The sequence below is a fragment of the Ambystoma mexicanum genome, chromosome 8, assembly GCF_040938575.1.
Source record: "Ambystoma mexicanum isolate Mex_15411 chromosome 8, UKY_AmexF1_1, whole genome shotgun sequence".
NCBI classification, from domain to species: Eukaryota; Metazoa; Chordata; class Amphibia; order Caudata; family Ambystomatidae; genus Ambystoma; species Ambystoma mexicanum.
Genome location: NC_090929.1, coordinates 1,429,376,963 through 1,429,396,819, shown reverse-complemented (window position 1 = coordinate 1,429,396,819; position 19,857 = coordinate 1,429,376,963). Strand labels below are relative to the sequence as shown.

At 46.7% G+C, this 19,857-nt stretch overlaps 1 protein-coding gene across 1 annotated transcript in view; it reads right to left on the bottom strand.

The window, feature by feature from the left end:
- The window catches only part of EXOSC1 (exosome component 1), a 182,871-nt gene that overhangs the window by 101,324 nt on the left and 61,690 nt on the right, over window positions 1–19,857 (bottom strand). The window contains exon 3 of the mRNA XM_069611579.1: window positions 15,678–15,752. Within this exon, the coding sequence (XP_069467680.1) occupies window positions 15,678–15,752 (75 nt within the window). The remainder of the gene's footprint in view (window positions 1–15,677; window positions 15,753–19,857) is intronic.

The following is a 19,857-nucleotide window of genomic DNA, read 5'->3' as shown; positions in this document are numbered from 1 at the left end:
CCAGTAGCTGTAGATTCAAGAACACAAACTGGTGTGCCTCTCCCTGGGTAAACCTAACGAGCCTTGAGAATGGTATCAAGGTGTCTAATAAGTTGATTGGTCCCACCAACTCAAAAGGAAGAAGCCGTCCTTGAAGGAGCGTCTCTGTCGAATGGAGTTTGGCAATTCCGACCTGCCGCAGGGCTTCACCGGTCAAACCAACGGTCCAGTGGTTGCAGCAGCCGTCCTCTTCCAGCTCGTCTTCGGTTCTTTCGCGCCAGTGGTCGACTCTGCTTTCCAGTCGACGAGACTCGCCTTTTAAACAGTTTTCTCCCTTTCACTCCAGCCTAGCTGTCACTCACCCAGCAGGGTGGCTGTCCTTGCTGGACAGTCAGCAGCCAATCACACCAGAGTGCATTTGGGTCTCCTAGGAGACTAAGCACAGGGAGTTGCGGGCACCTCCCTCACTTCCTGCCCACCCCAGACACTCGGGCGCCAAGGGCGGACTTAAGTCCTGAAGCCCGCAAACAGGCACACAAACAAAGGGACCAAACCTGGTTTGGCGAGCAGAGACAAACACTAGAAGGACCTTTCCAAAAAGAAATGGCGAAAAGACAGGACCGGGACCCATTTAAACAAAGGAATTAAGGCAACATCTGTTACACTCACCTAGTATCCACAGGGACGCCACCCAGCCGGGTTACTCACTGGTATGCTTCTCAGCTTTGCCCTGATGTGGTCTGCGGGGAAGGTTCTGCCTGAAAATACAGGAGGACTGTGTTCAAGACTGACCGACTGGGGTAAGTATCCTCCCTCCACTCCCATATGATTTCAGTCCCTCTGGCGCCCTCTCCTCACCTTGTGGTAGAATTAGGCGTGCTCTCCGTCCTGCCTGCTTTGCAGGGGCAAGTTGTCTTTCATGGGCGAGTGCGGTCCAGTTACTTCACTGACGCCGGCCCATTTGATATTGTTCAGGTAGGTCTTATTGCTGTTCTTTAGTTTTGTTGCTATCCTGCATGCCTTTCGTTGTTTAAAATGCCTCTTTTTTTCTCCCTTAGGTATGCAGAGCTTCAGCACGGCGAACTGGCTTGGTTGAGCCCCGCTGGTAAATGATGGCGCATTAAGAGCGCTATGATGCTGTAAGCAAGCGCTATGCGCAGCGCTGCAAAGTCTTGCCTTTGAGAACCTGTGTTTTCCTTCCTTGTAGGTTGCGGTGTTCTTCAGCACCAGTGGAATGTCCGGAGTGGTGCCAGCCGAGAGGCGACCAGCCAGGTAAGCCTTTTCAGCAGTTCGTAATTTGTAAATGTCTCTACTGCTTTCTTTAATGTTGCCTCTATCTTCCTCTTTCAGGTCGTTCTGTCCGGGAGGCGTGCAGATTCGAGGAAGCTGTTCTCAGTAGCTGTGAGTGTTTAAAGATGAAGACTGCAGGTAAGATGCTGCTGCTAATGATGTTCCTTTTGTCTCCTTGCAGGTTCTGCTTCTCCGAGGTTCGAGGGAATAGCTGGACATGGGGAGCGTCATGTTGCAAGCTGCAAAGTAACGCGAAGCGTGTTGTCTTGCTAAGGTGTGGTTTAAATAGGCCTAACAAAATAGTCCAGGTAAAGTAGTCCCTAGGCTACCACAGCCAAAACACTAGACCGCATAGCTTGGTTCTTATGAACCAAGCTATGTGGATGCCACCATGTTGGCTGACAATACAATAAAGTAGTTCCCAAGCACATTGTTTTTCATGGTGTATGAGCCTGGCGCCATAGGCGCCAGGACTGGCCCCACGGGGGCTTTTGAAGAGGATGCCAGGCTCTAGAGGCCCTAGTCCCGACTCCACCCGGCCAATGAGTTTGCCAGAGGAAGTTTTAGGCAAGGGTCGTGACACATCTTGAAAAACATGGCTCCCGTGATTTTTAGCTACCGGTGTTCGCGGTCGGGAAAAATCATGGTAGTTAGTTGTAAAACCACTGCCACCAGCCTTTTCAATAGGAAAGGGTAGCATTTGACTGTGGGAAACCCGACTGAGGGCAAGAGGCGAGAAGGGTTGAGCCCAGTTTGAAGGAGTCACGTAAGAGGTTTATCCCCTTACTCTGAGTGAAGCTAATCTAAGAGAGTAACTATACCCCAAGAGAGGCTACGACAGTGGGGAACAACAATCGAGAGACCCGAGAAGAGGGGGATATAGTGAAGACTCCCTGGAACAGGGATGAAAGAGAAATACCCAGAGTGATGTGAAAGAGTGAAGCCCTGGAGGAGAACATACATATTCCAGAGTGGGGTAAACGAGTGAAAACAGCACCCCGAGGTGTCAGGGGAAAGAGACTGAAATACATTAAGAAAGATTGTGTTTGCAACTACATTTACCCATTTCAGTGGCACCTGAAGAACTTTATATTGAGAGGAGAAAACCTGGAACAGAAGCAGCAATCAGGCATCTTTTACTTGTTTAACCATTTAGATTTGTGTGCGTTAGTTTTGCTATAAATGTGGTAGGCTAGTATACGATTTGGACTAGGGACCTTATGATTTGGATTCGTCCTGACAATATCTTTTCCTTGAATCTTTGAATTTAATTTTCATTATTTTAGTTTGACTGCGGCCAGCTTCAAAGAAAATAGACTAATTGTAAAAGAATAGAATAAAAATCCATGAGCATGACATCCCAGAGTCGGAGTCCTAATTCCGGTTAATCACAAGACTCTGAGGTCCTTGTGAATGAGTCCACAAGACCCCTGGTATTGTGTATAAGAAGCCGTCCAGTCCATACACAATCCTGACACATAAAGGGGAGGTCACTTACGGGGTTGACTTTGGCACCCTTATTAGATCCCACAGTTTACCATATCGATCCTTTCAAGCATTCCTCATGCATGAGGAATGGACTGTACTTAGTCTCAGACAAGGAGAGATAAAGTTAGCCTCACACTGAACTACTACAAAGCCGTCCTAAAGACTGTTTAGGGAATGCCACACAAAACTCTAACAACTGGAAGACTGTTGATCAACCAGTTTACCTCAATGTTCTTCCTGACTCCAGGTTATGTGCCATGAGGCAAGAATGGCAGTGAGTGCAGCTAGCATGCATATGAAAAGTGCATGCTAAATTATGTCAGAGAAGATGTTGGATTATAAGGCGCTCAAGCGCTCCCATTCTTTAGCTAAACTGGTCATGCCAGTTCCTAACGAGATTCTGCCAGGATCACAGGAGGCTCAATGGAATCAGACATATGCACCTACATCACACACAGATAGGCTTTTGGATATATTGGGGCAGCCCAGTTTTGGACCAACTTCAATTTGACATCAGGGTATTGGCAGAAGACTTAATCCTGCATAACAAGAAATCTAAGGCATTATCTTTACCAGAATCCTGAACCAATCTAAGCTAATGCCATTTGGGTTAAAGAATGCACCTGCCACCTAATAGAGGCTGGTGAACCAGGCCTGCACAGAGAGCCTACATGTCGCCCATCAGAAGACAGTTGCCCTCATCAACATTTGGGAGAGGCGATCATCCCCAAGTGTTTCAGGTCCTTCTTTGACCTAGGCTTAACGTAAAGGCATTTAACAGCCACATGCAGTAGAGTTCTGCAGTTTACCTTGGACACTAGGGTGGTGGGGCCATGTACAGCTTCTTTGGAAGAAGAGCCAGGCGGTTCTTAAGCGGGAGCCAGAAAGCACCCACACCTAGGTGAAAGCCCTTTCAGAGCTCTGTGGGTATTACTGGAATGCTGTGACCAATCCTTAGGCTGATTGGACAGAGGAGAGTCTGGTATTTGAAGGTCTGTAATATGCCATGCTCCAGGGCTTAAAGTAACATTAAGAGCCAGCCTTTCGTAGTTTAAACATGTGCATCAGACCCAGGTGTGGGTGCAGTTCTAGCACAAACGGGCAAGAGAAAACATAGGACAGTGTAGCTTTCAACAGCTAATGGAGGTGGGCAATTGCGAATGAATGCTACACTATTGTCTGGGCTTTCAGACAGTTTAGGGCCTATCCATTAAGATCCTACCACATCCTAAACCTTTAAAAATGGATTAAACCATGAAGATGAAGAACCCTCGCTCAAGGGTCAATCAGCCTGCAAGGGATGGACTTTGAAGTGGGAAATAAGGTAGTAGCTTTACGGAAGAGCAGATTATCCAGACTTTCACCAAATAGCTGAAATTGATCTTTGACTTCAAGGTTGACTCTAGCAAATACAGCGAAGTCCAAAGAACACACTTAAAGAGACTTTCTGTATATGGATTATATATACACAAAAACAGCCTGACCTACCCCTTGTATGGAGAAAAAGTACATACTCTCTGTGGGCATTCCTTTATTCAAAGTAGCACTGTGTTACACTGTATTCCGGGCTAGCAGGCAACCCCGACTGTTAGGGAGATTTATCATTAGTACGCTTCATCCACACTCCTAGTGAGATCCCCAGCACTTTCTTGCTGGACTGCTGGACCTTTTTCTGAAATCCTGAACGAGTGGAGCCTTTTTCCACTCATTCATTCTTATGAGCTGAGTCTTTTGGAACTCTATTCTTTGCATTTTACCTATCCTAGGGAGTATATTTTCCTTCATAACTCTTAAAAGGCATCTATAATTTACTATTGCTGCACACAGCTCCTTATGTGCAGTGTTGCTGGGGACCCTTAGGGTCCCCCTTTAAGATTATTTCCTCTATCCTAGAGTAACTACAGTTATTAAGGAGAGATACTTCGTATCTCTCCTAAAAACCTTATAGTCTGAGAGATTGGCACACCTATGTGGAGTGCCAAAGGGATACTTAGTATCCCCCCTTCTCTCTACTCCTGTGATTTTCCCATCTCCTAGTTATGGCTGGTGGCATGCCAGAGTGCCTGAATGGGACCAGCACCCACTGGGCGTCTGGCTGTCCTGATGGGACAGCCAAACACCCCTTTCAGTAAACTACTGAGGAAGATTGCAGAGGAGGGAGTGCTGGAACTGTATAAAAGGTGAGGCTCCTTGAGTGAAAAGCAAGCCAACCACTGGAAGCTTAAGTAACTGAAGAAGATGACCAGAGACGCCTGCAGACCCTTTGCAACACTGAAGCAACCACTGTTGTGCCAACCCGGTTTCTGTGCGACAGAGGAATTCCGAAGAGGACGACTCCTTCCCTTTGACTTCTTGGAAAAACCAGTCCCAAGACAAACTTTGATTTGAGCCATCTCCTGAGGCCCTGAGAGTTTCCAGAGCTGCAGAAGCCCAATACAAGGAGACATGCTGCCCATTTTGAGTGCATCGTCGTGGAAATGCCAAATCAGTCCATGTATTTGCAGAGCTCTCAGGGTCTCTCCAGAGACCCAATCCAACTCGACCAGACCCCCTCAGAGTGTGGGACTGCAGGAACCGAAGAAGACTGACCGTGCAAATCGCGTAATTTTTTGGTGCTGCAGAAAAAGCGCCAAAACCGCAGAGACCAGAGAAGTTGATTAAAGCTGCATCTGCTGCTTGTGGAATCGGAGTGGGCATGTATAATAGGAGGGTTCCCTAGACCCAGCAAAATGAGACATGTAAGCAAACTGAAGGATCTATCATATATACTTGCCAAACGCAGAATAGCCATGGGATGGAAGGCATGCATCAGGCCATGGGTAGAAGTCTGGTGGGGAGATCTGCAGAAATGGTTTGAGGCTGAAACGGCAGTATGGCAAGAGGCAGGAGATAAAGGAGTGGAAGAAGAACCAGAGTCCCTGATGGCTTGGAAACACTTGATAGCCACCCTGTATGAGCCCACTCGAGACAGGTCTACAGACCAGGACTCAGCGGAAAGGGACTCAAATTGAATTGGTAAAATGGACAGACTAAAGGAGGCTCGGGGTGGTGGGGGGAGGGGGGGAATAGGTTAGGCAGTGGTTATTGATTGGCATAAGTAAAATGTTGCAATATTGCGATATGCACTGTAAGTTTTGTTTTTGGTTTGTTGGTTGTAGAAAATAATACCATTATTTAAAAAAATTTTTTAAAAAAGCTGTGTCTGCTGCTGAGATCTCCTGTCCATTGTGCTACCTTTCATCATCAGACCAAGGAACCCAGAGGTCGGGTCCAGAGCTGCAACAACATGGAGCATCCAGCACAAACGTTTTTCTTCAAACCTAAATGTACTGTGGGGAAAGATTATTGCTTACCTTATACCAGAAAGTCGCTCCAGAGCTTTGGAGTGCACATGTTCGGGGCAACCACCTTTGACTCAAGCCGCTACTTGTGTCCCTTTAGCAAGTCCTTTAACAGGGTTTCCAACATTGGTTAAGTCTTCTTGCATCTTCTTTCCTAGGAACTAGAAAGTATCCCGAGGAACATTTGACTTCTACTGCTTTTCAAGACTTTAAGCCTCTTCGAAATGCCTTTTAACTAGGGTTGCGTTTTGGACTGGAGACTTGCTGTGCAGGGAAACTGCTTCTAGAACCTGAAGCTCTGCTAGGATAACACTTACCAACTGTTTTCCTACCTTGAAATCACCATTTTATATGTGTATGCTGACTAAATGCAATTACTGTATTACTTTGTGGGTGCGTGGTTATTACCTATAGTACGGTAGACCTGTCAAACTCCAGAAACAATTGTGCGTGTTCAGCAACTACACTAAGAAGTGGCCTTTTGAAAGTATTAAGTGTACCTATGTGTGTTAAGTATTTAACAGTGACAATTGTAAATATAAATCTTTTTTTTTAAACTCTTAACTTAACAAACATACTACAACTGGCACTTCATGTTGGGATCTGCACTCTATCCTCTGTCTCCTCGGCGCATCGGCTTGGCTCTCTCCTTGTCTGTCCATCATGTTCAGTACTGATCATCCCTGTCTCCCGTGATAGGCCCCTTGCGGCATGTCCACAGCCCCCCTCTGAGTTCCTTCGCTCACATTGTCGCCAGGAGTTCAATCCTCCTCCGGCCCACTAGGGCATGTCGTGTCTTGCCAATCCGTGCTGTTGAACAGGTCCTCTATGAGAGAGTTCCATGCAAGTAGTTTGGCCCCCCTCTCACCCTCTCTGCCACTCTAGTCCACACTGATGTTTCGGCTATTGTCAATTCTTTCAGGTCAGCCCACCACATGTCCGCTGATGGCCCCGTGCTAGAGTTCCATGCCATCCTCGCCAGAATACACATTAGGTCTTTCATTTCCGCTGTATGTGTTTGTTGTTTACTACCCCTCGGGAACAGGCCCAGGAGGTAAGATTCCGGCAACCACGCTTGCATTTGGATCCCTCCTGCCTCCGCCTTCATTTTCACTGCGTCCCCAAAGTTGAGCATCACCGGGCAGGACCAGAACATATGCATCATATCCACCTGTTCTGTTGCATAACGTCGGCAGCTTCGGGTTTGTTTGTGTCCCATATGTAACATTCTGTTGGGTGTGAGGTACGCCTCATGTATGAGGTACAGCTGCATTTGCTTGAACATCGCATTTCTGGAAACATTTTTGGCATACTGAAGTCTCCTGCTCCACTCCCCATCATTGAAGTTCTTGTGGAGTTCCTCTTTCCATCTAGCTCTTGCTCGCAAATCCCTCTCGTTATTGCTACGCCGGAGCTGTTCATAGAGTCTGGATATCGTATGTCCTCCCTCCGACACATCGTACCACGCATCCAGTACTCCCTCGCGGTCTCCTTCTCCCGGAAATGTCCTCCACCTCTTCTTGTCCTCTGTGTCATACTATTGTACAATAGGAATTGTCCGCTGTGTCCGCCCTGTTCATCCTTCAAAGTCTGAAAATCCACCCACTGTCCTCCTTTCCATAGGTCTCCAGTCTATACCACTCCCTTATCTTCCCATTTCGTGCGGTAGATGGTCAGGGACACCATGTGAATGTCAACTAGGCCCGCAAGGGGGATTTGTCTTGAGTAGGGGTCTCGCGCCCCTTGTATCTTAGACGCTCTCCTCCACAGAGTCAGAGCCAGTTGGACATAGTAGGGAGTGGTGTGACTAGAGCCTTGTCCATCCATGGGAGTTCTCAGGTAATAGTGTCATATTGCTGGCTGAAAGAGCAATGCATCTATATATGCGTCATCCCCCAACCATTTCACAATGAATTGGAGTTGTCCCGCTAGGTAGTAGCGTTCAAAGTATGGTAGCTTGATCACCCCCCCCCACCCCACATCCATTACTTTTTAGTGTGTTCAGCGCTATCCTGTTCCTCCCCCCGCCCCACAGGAACTCTTGCCAGTGAGTGTAGCCGTCTAAAGAAGGGCCTGGGAATGTTGTATGGGATATTACTAAAGTAATACAGTAGGCGGGGCAAGACCGTCATCTTCAGTAGAGCTGCTCTTCCCATCATCCCCAATGGGAGTTTCTTCCAGAACATCATAGCCTTTTCTATTTTGGCTAGGGCCGCTTGTGTATTGGTCGTGTGCGTTGCTGTGGTGCTGTGGTGTATGTCCACTCCCAAGTAGCAGAAATTGGTTGGTGTCCATGTGAGCCCTAGACTTGGTAACTGGTCGGGGGCGGTCTCCCTCAAGCCTGCCAGGGGGAAGAGCGAGGATTTCTCATGGTTGATCGCGATACCCGACAATCTGGCAAATGCCCCCAGTGCTTCTAGTAGGTCTGGCATGTTTTCCCTTGGGTTCCCAACATAGAGGAGTAGGTCGTCTGCATATATTGAAATTAAGTGTACCACCCAGTCTATTTCTATTCCTGTGCTCCCGTACTCTGCCCTGAGGAAACCGCAAATGGCTCCAGAGCCAGTATATATAGTATCGGGGATAGTGGACAACCATGCTTCGTACCCCTGCCAATCTTCCACCCCTCAGAGATGTGCTACTCGTTTCACCCTTGCTAAACATAATACATCTTTATTTTAATATAAATTTATGTTTACGTGTTTCTTTGATGTGCATTACTAGCTAGGTTCAGTGTACTTACTCATATCTTCCTCTTAAGATAAGCCTGACTGCTCTGCCACTCTACCAAGGTCTCTCAGTAGTACAGACTTGATACGAAGAGTTGGGGGAGGAGAGGTGATCAATAAACCACTGGGATAGCTTACTAAAGTCTTACCTCCAAGTGGCACTTTAGGAAAAACGACCCCAACAGCGACATTGACTGTTCAAATGCAGTTAGCATTAGGTGAGGCAGTTCAACAGAAATGAGGATTAGGAGAGAACGAGTGTGTCAATTCCATCTTTACATGCCTATCCTGCCGACACTCCTATTATGCACACACAATGTAGTACTATGTGCCGTTACAACCGCAACCCATCAATGTATGGCACTTACTTAGCTTCCCGGACAGTTCACACTTCACTCCATATAGAAACACTAAGATGCACTGGCTTGCCACTAAACTGTAAAACCTTTCGATATACTGTGGTACCAAATCACAGAGCAATAGTGGTACTTCGCCGACTTGCAGCATAACCCATAGTGATTGCACGATTGTGTCCTTGCAGCTATGCAAAGACTGAGCCTCTCTATATTTATGGATTGTGAAATTATAGTTTACTGGGCATTAACACCTGAGCTGAAGCCCTCAAAGATAAATATTATTATTATAAACAAAGGCCCAAGTGCATCAAAAACTCCTCAGGATAATAACGGACAAGGTTTTTTGTAGAACGGGACAGGTAAATATTTGCTGTTGGAAAACTTTGGAAAGTAAGAGTTATAAAACGCTAATACCTAAACTACAAGAATGATCACAAATCAAGCAACAAGCAGGAATGATTTAGAGCTTTAAAAAGTGTAGGTAGAACCACATCAGGAAAATAACATTGAGGGCTACTGTACATTGCTCGTAATGGAAGGCCGAGCTCTGGGAGCCAGGTGAAGCCAAATGTTCCATGATGCAACCCCTGGAGGTGGTAGACAGAGGATCTCTGAGAATCCCCTCAGTCAGCCCTGCAGATAAGTGATCTATCAGCCACTTCCACTCTGTAGAAATAGGCTATGTGCGGGGTCAGAAATGGGAGATGGACACATAGGTAAAGTTTCTTCATTTGCCATGTATTCAAAGTAAAAAGGGGTTCTGATGAACGCCTAACTTTCCCTAACCTAACAAAGTGGTCCCTGCCTAGCAAACTAAAACTAAAGAAAAATAACCTAATATCCAAAATACCTCTGGCCCTCACACCAATACATACAAATTATGCAAGGAAAATATGTCTGGTTTTTTGTTCAACAATAGAGTTTTGCAATTCAAATTCAAAATGCTCTTATAAGCACTCCTTGCGGCCAGGGTTGCATTCCCTTCACCTGGATCAATTCAGGAATACTTAAATAACAGTTCTGATTCAACAAGGTTCTGTACAAGAAAAATAGAAAAGTCTTTTCCAACCACAGTGACTTCTTGTAGCAACAACAAAATATCCTTTTCACCACACTTGGTTGATAGTTCAAAACAAATCATTGTCTTGCAAAGATGATTGACTTTCTCCCCAAGACACAGGTTCCTATAAACCAATTGCAATTGTTCTATTATCATGTAACACTTTCTTAAAAATAAATGACTTCTGGTCAAGATAGCAAGTCACTCTTCATCAATACTACTAACTTTTGGCAGGATAGCAAAACACAACTTCTCAGTGATTCTACTGCTTGTCAACAAACGATAAATTACATGAAATCTCTTCATTCAACAAAAGTTCTTGCCATATATCTTTTTGCCACAGATATCAAACCATCTTCTTTCCTGGTCCACTCGCATCCTAGAAATAACCACTAAGTGCCCTTTCCTGGTATACTGGCTTGCCAAGACTCTCCACGCCAATCTCTCTTGGAAGGAGGTTTAAACAACAACTGCTCTTCTTCTTATAGTTGCTGGAGTTGACATCTTGTGCTCTAGTTTTCCCTAAAATGACAACGAAATGTACATGAATTATTCTCCAAAAGGGCTCTTAATGACTTCTTGACAGCCTTCTGACTGATAGCCGTTTGGGTTACAAGATTCCTCCACTATCAATTCCCAAAAGGAAGAGTTGCGCCCTTGTCGCCTTTGTCTAGTTTCATAGTCACTTGGCTGTTGGCATGGAGAGATACATTCTCTCAAATGGATCTCTCTCAAAAAGAGTTTTATGCTTCAGTTGCTTGAAGGGTTTCTCACAACTTCTTTGCCGATTGTGAACTTTTCCCAGCAATTGTCTTAAAAAGGACTTTTCACAGCCTCTTGGTCTTGGCTAGTATTCGTTAGAGGCTTTCCTTGCTGGTAGTTCACCCAAAGCATTTTGACAGCCTTTTGGCTGCAAGTAGTGTTTATAAACTTTCCCCCTCTTGTAGTCTAATGAAGGAACTTTTCTCTTTGTCTCTTAGCTTTGTTTCTTTAACTTTTTGGTATTCATTAAACAAGGTAAGCTTTGATTTGTCAATAGTTCGGTATTCAAAATTATAGTTTTGTGACAGCTTACTTACACGGAGTGCCATGGGTCAGCACTAGCTCTCTGCGGCAGCTCCCGCAGGCAGTCAGGCTTCGTGGCGGTGCTTCTGCATTCAGTCGGCTCTCTTTCCTGCCTCTGGTAATTCACCCAGCGGTCTTCGGGAGCAACGACCGCTCCATTTATCTTTTGCGGCTGCAACCGCCTAGCCCACGCAGCTCTGAAAGGACGTCTCCTCCTCAGCTGGACTTTAGTATGCTGCTTTTCACTGTGTGTACTCTGCAGTTCTAGTTTCCACCCCTATAGGTGACTCTTTAGCGGGCTTCTCTCTGTGGCTGCCTCTGCACCTCGGATGATAGTAGCTTCCTTAGCTACACCTCCTGCACGGCCAGCAACTGCTCCTTGATCTTCATCTGCTTCACCTTCATATTCTTCCTCTCTCAGCTGGGCCTCATCTGGGTTTTTAAACATCGCTCAGGTGCTCTAACTGGCAACAACTAGACCCCACCTTTGAATATTCACCAGTGAGTCCTTAGCACCTCTAAGCTCATTTTGTTTCTCCCAGTACTTTTAGCATTCTGGAACTGAAGTCCATACAAGGATGTGTAACATCAAGTTATTCCATGTTATTTTTAATTAAGTCAGATTTTTCTATGAACTGAGATTTACTAGAGTAAGGTAAGCTTGTGTAAAGAGTCTGCAATTTCACATTACCACAGAAATATGACAATTCAAGGTTTCCATCTTTGATTCCCGAGTCTGAGGTACCAGCTTTGTTTAACTGACTTGTTTATAACAAGTTCTTACCACATTGATATTAGTTGGATTGGTACATTGATTGGCATAATATTTAGTTTTCTCTTGTAATATCTCTTCGTTCATTATGACCTATGGAGTATCTATTTATGATGTACCTACAGACAACTCTCCCACTGTGGTTGTATCACTCTGGAGCTCATTGGTGAGTTACCTCGCTCACCCTGAGTTTTCCCTAGCCCCCCCCCCCATTTTTAAGAGCCTCCTGCTGGTAGGATCCTTGTCCTTTCTCATATCACGGGTTTTCTCCACTAACTCATCCTGGTATACTTCGTGCCCGCTATACACTATCTGCCACTTCATTCCAAGATGGCCGCCGGGCTTTACCTATTCACGGCACCCTTCTTCGGTTGAACAAACCTAGTAGTAGGACTCCCGGGGTTACCCTTGACTACCAGCCTGCATCGGCCGCATCGCGCAGCCACTGGATACATTCTGTTTGATCCTATGAGTGCGGTAGACTTGCCCGCCGTGCACTCCTCCTCATTTGGTAAGTGATTCTGCGATCTAACGGCTTGCGAGATGCTTCTCGCTCTCCTTTGCATCACCTTGTCCTTTGATGCAGGTTCGATCGTTTTTTAACCCTGATCGTACCGTTTTTTCTTTATTTTTGAGTGCAGATCGCGGTGATTCGTCCCCTGTTACTACATCTATGGGCTTACTAAGGTAATGTATTCCTTTTACTTGTGATCACCGACACGCCGTCCACCGCGGGATTCTTTTCCATGAATGTTGTTCACCTGGGCAGATAGTTGTGCTCCAGTCCCATCGATCACCATACTATTGCACACTTAATAAGGGATTGTCACTGCCGTTAGGTCCCCGCCTGGTGGCCCTACACAGACTTGGCTTGGTCACTTGTTTCACGTGTTTCTTGTGATGCAGGCCCCGCTCACTCTCTGCCGGTTTCTCTTTATCTTTGTATATTGGTGGGACTTACTGTTAACGGTTCCCCCTTTCTCACTATGAGATGCTTTTACTTAAAGACACCTACAGGGTGTCCCTTTCCCTATATTTGCTGCTGTGTTGTGTGTACTCTGAGGCTTTTGCATTTCAGCAGAAACTTTTGCGTTAGATTATTCTTTATTTCTTGTAGGGCCGCAATGGTCGCCTCCCTACACCTACTAATCTAAGTAGAGAGCCCCCACTGGCACCCCGATAGGTAATTATTCCCCTTGATATGGTGCCTAGCTCATTTTGTGAACTTGCCAAAGTATCTAGTTATTGATTAGCTAACCCTTTGATGTCTGTTGTTTTTATCTTTTGCAGGTGCTATGATACTTTAGTTGTATTGTTTACCACTCCAATTGTTAAATAGGCGATGCTGTAAATTAATTTCCTCCTGATGAATGTTCCACACTTTGTTTTAAAGGAACAGAAACATGTCGAGACACATCTCTGGACTGTAAACAGAGAGTAAAACTTATGACACATTTATCCATGCCTGGTTAGGTACCATACTATTTGCTTGACAAGTACCCTCAGTGTTCGTATTTTTTCTGTAACATAGTTTTAAACTGGCCATCCGAGCGTGCTACGTATTCCCTATTGTTGTTTTGTACATTGGAAGTGACAATTTCTGCATTTTTGGACCAATCTATTTAATTGGATGTTTTAAATTTTACGATTTTTTTCGTTATTAAAATTTGATACTGACTTTTTAACTTTCACTGGTCCCTCCTAGTGTTTTACTAAGTGTGTTGATGCTTGACACCTCTAGTACCTGCTTTATAACTTTGTCTCCTTATACATTGTCTGCCTCAATGGGGACAAAACAGAAATCCTCCTAGTTGGCCCCAGGGAAACTCTTAGCAAATTGAATAAACAATACAGTGCCTTCACTATAGCTAACAGTAATCACTGTCTCACCTTCAGTAAAGACTCTGGGGCTATACCTTGACTCCACACTCTCCATGACATGCCAGGTAAGCACCACCCCTTGCACTGGGGTCTGTATCTGAACCCATACAGTCACGCCCCCCCCTTTTCTTCCTGCACTTATCAGACCTACCCTGTCTGCTGCCTTAAACCCAGCACTTGCCACTTGCTGGTTGCACTACCACCGTTTGTTGCCTTTATTATTTTTTATCTGTTTCTCCTTTGCTCTGCATGTTCCACTTCTCACCCCTTCCATGCATGTTTCCTCTCTCCCTCTCCCATGCACTTGCATGTTCTCAAGGTCACTGGGCTTAGTAAGATCGTCATTTTGTTCTCCCCTGTTCCCCTCCCTTGCCTTGTCACGCTCTGAAACACTTGTGTACGAGCGCGATAGAAATAAAATAACAATGTGCTCAGAGCCGGACTAAACATTCCTAAGAGAGAGCACATCTCCCATGCGAGGCACGCTGCCCCTTGGCTCCCCGTCAAAGATCGTATCATGTTGAAGACGCTAGCTATAACCCACAAGTGCATTGCGCTCACAGCCCCCTCTCATCTCTCTGAAAAATCTCTCAGAGGCAGTTCTTCCAGACCCAAGCGATCGCATTACTCCAACCAGCTGAACATCCCCACCATCAAAAAGGGCCAAAGCAGGCGGCGCCAGCCTTCCTTTCATTTCACCAAAATAATGGAATGTCCTCCCAAGCACCCTCAGGAATGCAACCTCTCACGTCATTCCCGGAGAGCACTCAAAACCATGCTCTTTAACTAGCTCTGCTCTCAGACTGTTAAGGGCACCCAGATATCTGATCTATTAGTTTTGAGTTCTAGCATCTGGTTCCCCTGTAACCTCTGAACCGGAGAGTCCCCCATCCATCATGTTACACTGCATGTTTTTTACTGTTACCTGCCTGGTATTTGGTTCACTGTTATCAGGAACCACAGACAGGCTGTGGTTCTCCCTCTGTGTCATGTAACTAAGTAAGCCTGGATTGTAACAGTGCCGCAATGCCCGGGTGCTGCTTTGTGTGCTTTATAAATGTAATAAATAAATGTTTGTCGGATCTAGAGGACCTCTCTGGAAGTACCCATAGGCCATGGCCAAGAAGACCCACTTATGTGGTTTTATAATTTGCTTTTCTCCTCGACCAGACTTATAGAAACATAGTTTTTGAGATATCAAATCAAGGCGTGTGCATGGTCTCCTCCTCTGCTTGTGGTTACATACACACACACACAAAAACTCCCATGTACAGAGTATTTTCTTTTTTATGATGGGAGGATTTAGTGGTGCCGTATTACGAAGATTAGCTTAAAAAGTTAACAAAATAAGAACAAGTAGAAAGAAGGCTGAGAATAGGAAGGTTTAGCAGGGACAGGATGAGACCAAAACAGACCCCAAAACTATTGTAAAATGCTAAAATATACCTTGATACTTACACTAGAAACAGATGAAATGCACAGGAAGCAAGACAGGAAAATCAAAGAAAATAATTCAAGAGGCATAGACTGTGCCTCAAGACCGTTAATTCTGTACAATACATTCCACTCTTGTTTATGAAATTAATGACTGCATCAGCACTGCAAAAATGGACCACAGACAGCATTTTTCATTTAATAAAACCACTGAAAGCATTGCCTGACTCGCACAGCCTACTAGATGGATATTAACATAATTGTTCTTAAAATAGTCCCTACCTTGCAAGTGACCGTTGCACCCACGTCGGGCAGGAGCTGGGACTGTGCATCTCTCACCACAGAAACAGAAGGCAACTTGTCAAAGGGAGAGAAGTGTTTAAATGAGTGATGTGAATAAACGATACAACACATTGAAAAGTCACAGGCAGAGCCTTCAGATTGGCATTCTATTGATTGAATGTATACTCCAAAGCACAGGTAGGATTGTACATAGTGGCAAATATTGCGACAGCACAATAAAACAAAGCAGATGGTAAAGGTTCTAGAGGTAACCAGTTAGGGGGATAGATCAGAGTCCTGTAGAGGGTTGTGCCATGTATCGCACAAGTGGGGACATTATCAGTGCGACTAATCAACTTCTGGGGCACCAGTGGTCAAAGGATGAAAATCGACTTCTAAACCATCAATCAACCTCACACCTCTGGTACATCAGAAGGGATCCGAACAGATTGGAATGCAAGTAAATTAGAAGACCTTGTCCAATTTTGGTAACGTGGACGGCTCTGCAATGTTGTGGATAGCTGGTTAGTTGCAACACAGAGAAAATACAATTATTACCCAATGATAAAAAAAAAACTGTCCAGTGAAGATTGTATAAAAAGATCTACTTTATCATTACTACAACAGACGGTTCTAGCACAATACAATTACAACCCACACTGTAAAAGAACACAGAGGACAGACAGTTTCACAAAGGAAAGGGATGCACTTTTGATACTGACAGGAGGGTAGTTGGTAAAGCAATCAGTCCTACTGTTCAAGGTTATTTGGTTTCAACACCAAAGGGGCAAAGGGTCGTAACTGTTTCTAGGGGCTTTCGGAGAAGGACCAGAGGGGCAGAACCACAATGTACCTGGTGCTGAAGACGTTTTTGGTGCTAGACAGCGTTGAGGTGGTTCCAGGGCGCTTCGCAGCCCGTGAGGCAGAGTTAGTGGCGGGAGACAGCTGCCGGTGCCAGGCGTCCGGCAGTTCGGCAAGCAAGGCTGGACGGACGTCTGCAGGCTGTCCGGCGCAGCGGCTAAAGGCCCTGAATTGTTGTCTCTGTGCTGGTTGGCGGATCTGGAATGCTGGTCGAGGCATCTCGGACGGCTCTGGCGACTACAGCAGGACAACAACCAGCAGTGTAGCTGGATGCGGTTCGAGGACTCAACTGTCTTGAAATTGTCCTTAAAAAGATGGACGCTGGATGATGCATGTGTGGCACTCCGAGCTTCTTCGCAGGGCTTGTGTCCTTTCAAGGCGGACAGCCCAAAGCTCAGGAGGGTGTTCGCAGGCAACAGCCTTGGCCTTTGTCCAGAGACTCTCCGGCACTTCCCACCTAGGAAGCTTGCTGTCAGACCCTAGCAGGGCACACTGTGTGCTGGCTGGGTACCGGTTCTGGAGCTGGACGGGTCCTCCGAGTTTGGCATTTCCCTCTGTTCCCTGGGAGATGTTTAGGGGAGGGATCTTGCTTCCCTCTTGGAACGCCTGGCCTTCCTTCACTGGCGGAATATGGAACAAGTTACTTAACTGTAACTGTTCTCCAGCATCGGTCTGGAATGGATTCACATGCTCATGAATATTCCCCATCGTCAGGATGGGAATTCTCGGTAAAGAAAAGAAATCAGTATCAGTTTTGTTTCTGATCTGTCTTTCTTAGTAGTAACCAATCACTGGTCTCTGGGTCATACTGCCCCCAGCCAATGACTGCCCTCTCCTGGCAGCCATCCTCAGATTTGGTAGCATGTAAAGTGGCAGTATGACCAAGTGAAGAGCTGCAGAGGGGTAGGAGGGAGGGTTCGCATGTGAATCCATGCCAGACCCATGCTGGAGAACAGTTACAGGTAAGTAACTTGTTCCTTATCCAGCATGGGGTCTGGCATGGATTCACAGGATCATGAATATAAGAATACATAGCAGTATACACATGCACAACCACGGGAGGTGGCACGGCTCAACATTAAGCAACTCTTACCTCCTCACCAGGCCCATCTTCAGGCAAACCGGTTGCGCAGCACTGCTTGGCCGACCCTGGACTCCTCCCTGGAATCCCGGTCGATGCAGTACAATTTCATTAAGGTGTGCGTCAAACTCCACGTAGCAGCCCTGCAGATGTCCAGCAGGGGCACACCAGACAAGAAAGCCGTAGTAGCAGCGATCGCTCTGGTCGAATGGGCTCTCGGACAGCCGGGCAACGGTCGGTTTGCCAACCGATGACAGTGCATGATGCAGCCGGAGAGCCATCTGGAAATGGAAGCCTTCGAGAGGGCCTTCCCTTGATTCACAGGTCAAAAGTTCACAAAAGCTTGATGTCTTCCGAAAACTCTATGTGCGTTCCACGTAGAACTTCAGTGCTCTAGCTACATCCAGCGAGTGCAAAGTCCTCTCGGCCAGCGACGAAGGCGACGGGAAGAAAACTGGCAACACCAAGGGCTTGTTGAGGTCGAAGTCAGACGGCACCTTGAGCATGAAGGAGGGGTGCATCCTCCGCACCACCCTAGTCTAGTGGAAAGTCAAGTATGGAGGCTTGCAGGATAGGGCCTGAATCTCTTGCACTCATCGTGCAGAGGTGATGGCCACAAGGAACGCGGTTTTCCACGACAGAAATTTCAATGGGGCCGAATGCAGAGGCTCGAATGGTGGCCCCATGAGCTTGGTCAGCACCACGTTGAGCTCCCACGCCGGGGCCGGAGCCTTCACCGTCGGGAACGATCGGAACAGTCTGACTGGGGGCGATGCTGACAATCGGTCTCGGCCACGCCGGATCGCTTGGCGGAAAGCCTCGTTGAGCGGGATCCTGTCTTGGAAGCTGGCCGTCGCTTGTATCCAACGGGCGTCGAGGAACTCTTGTAGAGGACGCATCCGAAGCCTGGACAGGCGCACCAGGTAGATGCATGAGGACATCATTCCGAGCAGGGACTTGATGGATCTCACCCTGGCCAGTGGCTAGCAGGCGCTGCACCTTGCCCCAGATGGCCTTCGTCCTTTCCTCCGACGGCGAGGCCAATCGCACCACTGTATCGAGTTTGGCTCCCAGAAACAGTGCGACCTGCGACAGGGCCAGGTGGGATTTCGAGTAGTTGATGGAGAATCCCAGGTCCGTGAGCAGTTGGACGGTCTCCACTGTGTGTTCGACGGCAAGTTCTCTTGTCCTTGCACGGATGAGCCAATCGTACAGGTAAGGGTAGACATGGATCCCCCGCAGGCTCAGCCACTGGTGCGAGGCACTTGGTAAACTCCCTGGGTGTTACGCTCACCTGGTTCCCACAGGAGCGTAGATCGAAACCGGACAGCTGCAGCCTCCACCAGCGTGAAGCGTAGGGCAAAGATGACCGTCTGGACGGACCCCCTCAGTCTTGTAAGCTTGACTCATAGCAGTATTCTCCTGTAGATGGAGAAAGGTATTTAGCCCCGTGGATGTGAATGCAGACCCCCCCTCCCTGCTCCCGTTCTTCCCACTTGCCACCTCCGATATTCCGTTCAGTGCCCTCACCTTCTGTTTTTGATTGGTGAGCTCTCCATCTTGCGTGGCATGCAGTGGCGCGTAGATACCAGTTACTTCACTGGTTTTAGGTGTTGAGGTTCTGGACGGTTGTCGAGTCCGGAGTTTGGCAAGTTTTTAAAGAGTTCAAAATGTCCAAAGTTAACTCTTGCACTCCCCTGTTGATTTGCGGTGGCAAATTGTGTCTGGAGGTTGCTGGCGGCATTCAGGTAAGAGTCTGCATTACCCAAACTATCCTGTAAAGGTGCATGAGATTAGCTCACTGTCTTTTCCTTTTTTCCTAGATGCGGCATATTGAAGGATGAAGCCTCCGGTGATAGTCAGGTAAGTCTTGTAATATAAGTGATTGTCTTTTTAGTCTCTTTAGGCTCACCTTGCTTTTTTCTGGTCTTTTCCCCAGGTGTTGAAAATCACCGAAAAAGTGACAGAGGCAGCGCCAAGTCGGAGATGCTGTGGACTGGTGAAAATTGAGCGGCGCCGCAGTTGGGATGCGACGCGTGCCGGAAGAATGTCCCTTCAGACTCGGAGTGATGCAGGATCCGAAATCAGGTGAGGAATCAGATTAAAGTCTGTAATCTTACCTCTTCTTCTATTTTCCTTTCTCTCCTAGGGGCTCCGTATTCGAGGTGGGCATGGCAGGAGGCTGGATGCAGGTTTGCAGACACGGTGAACGTTACGCTGCTAAATGCAGAATAACGC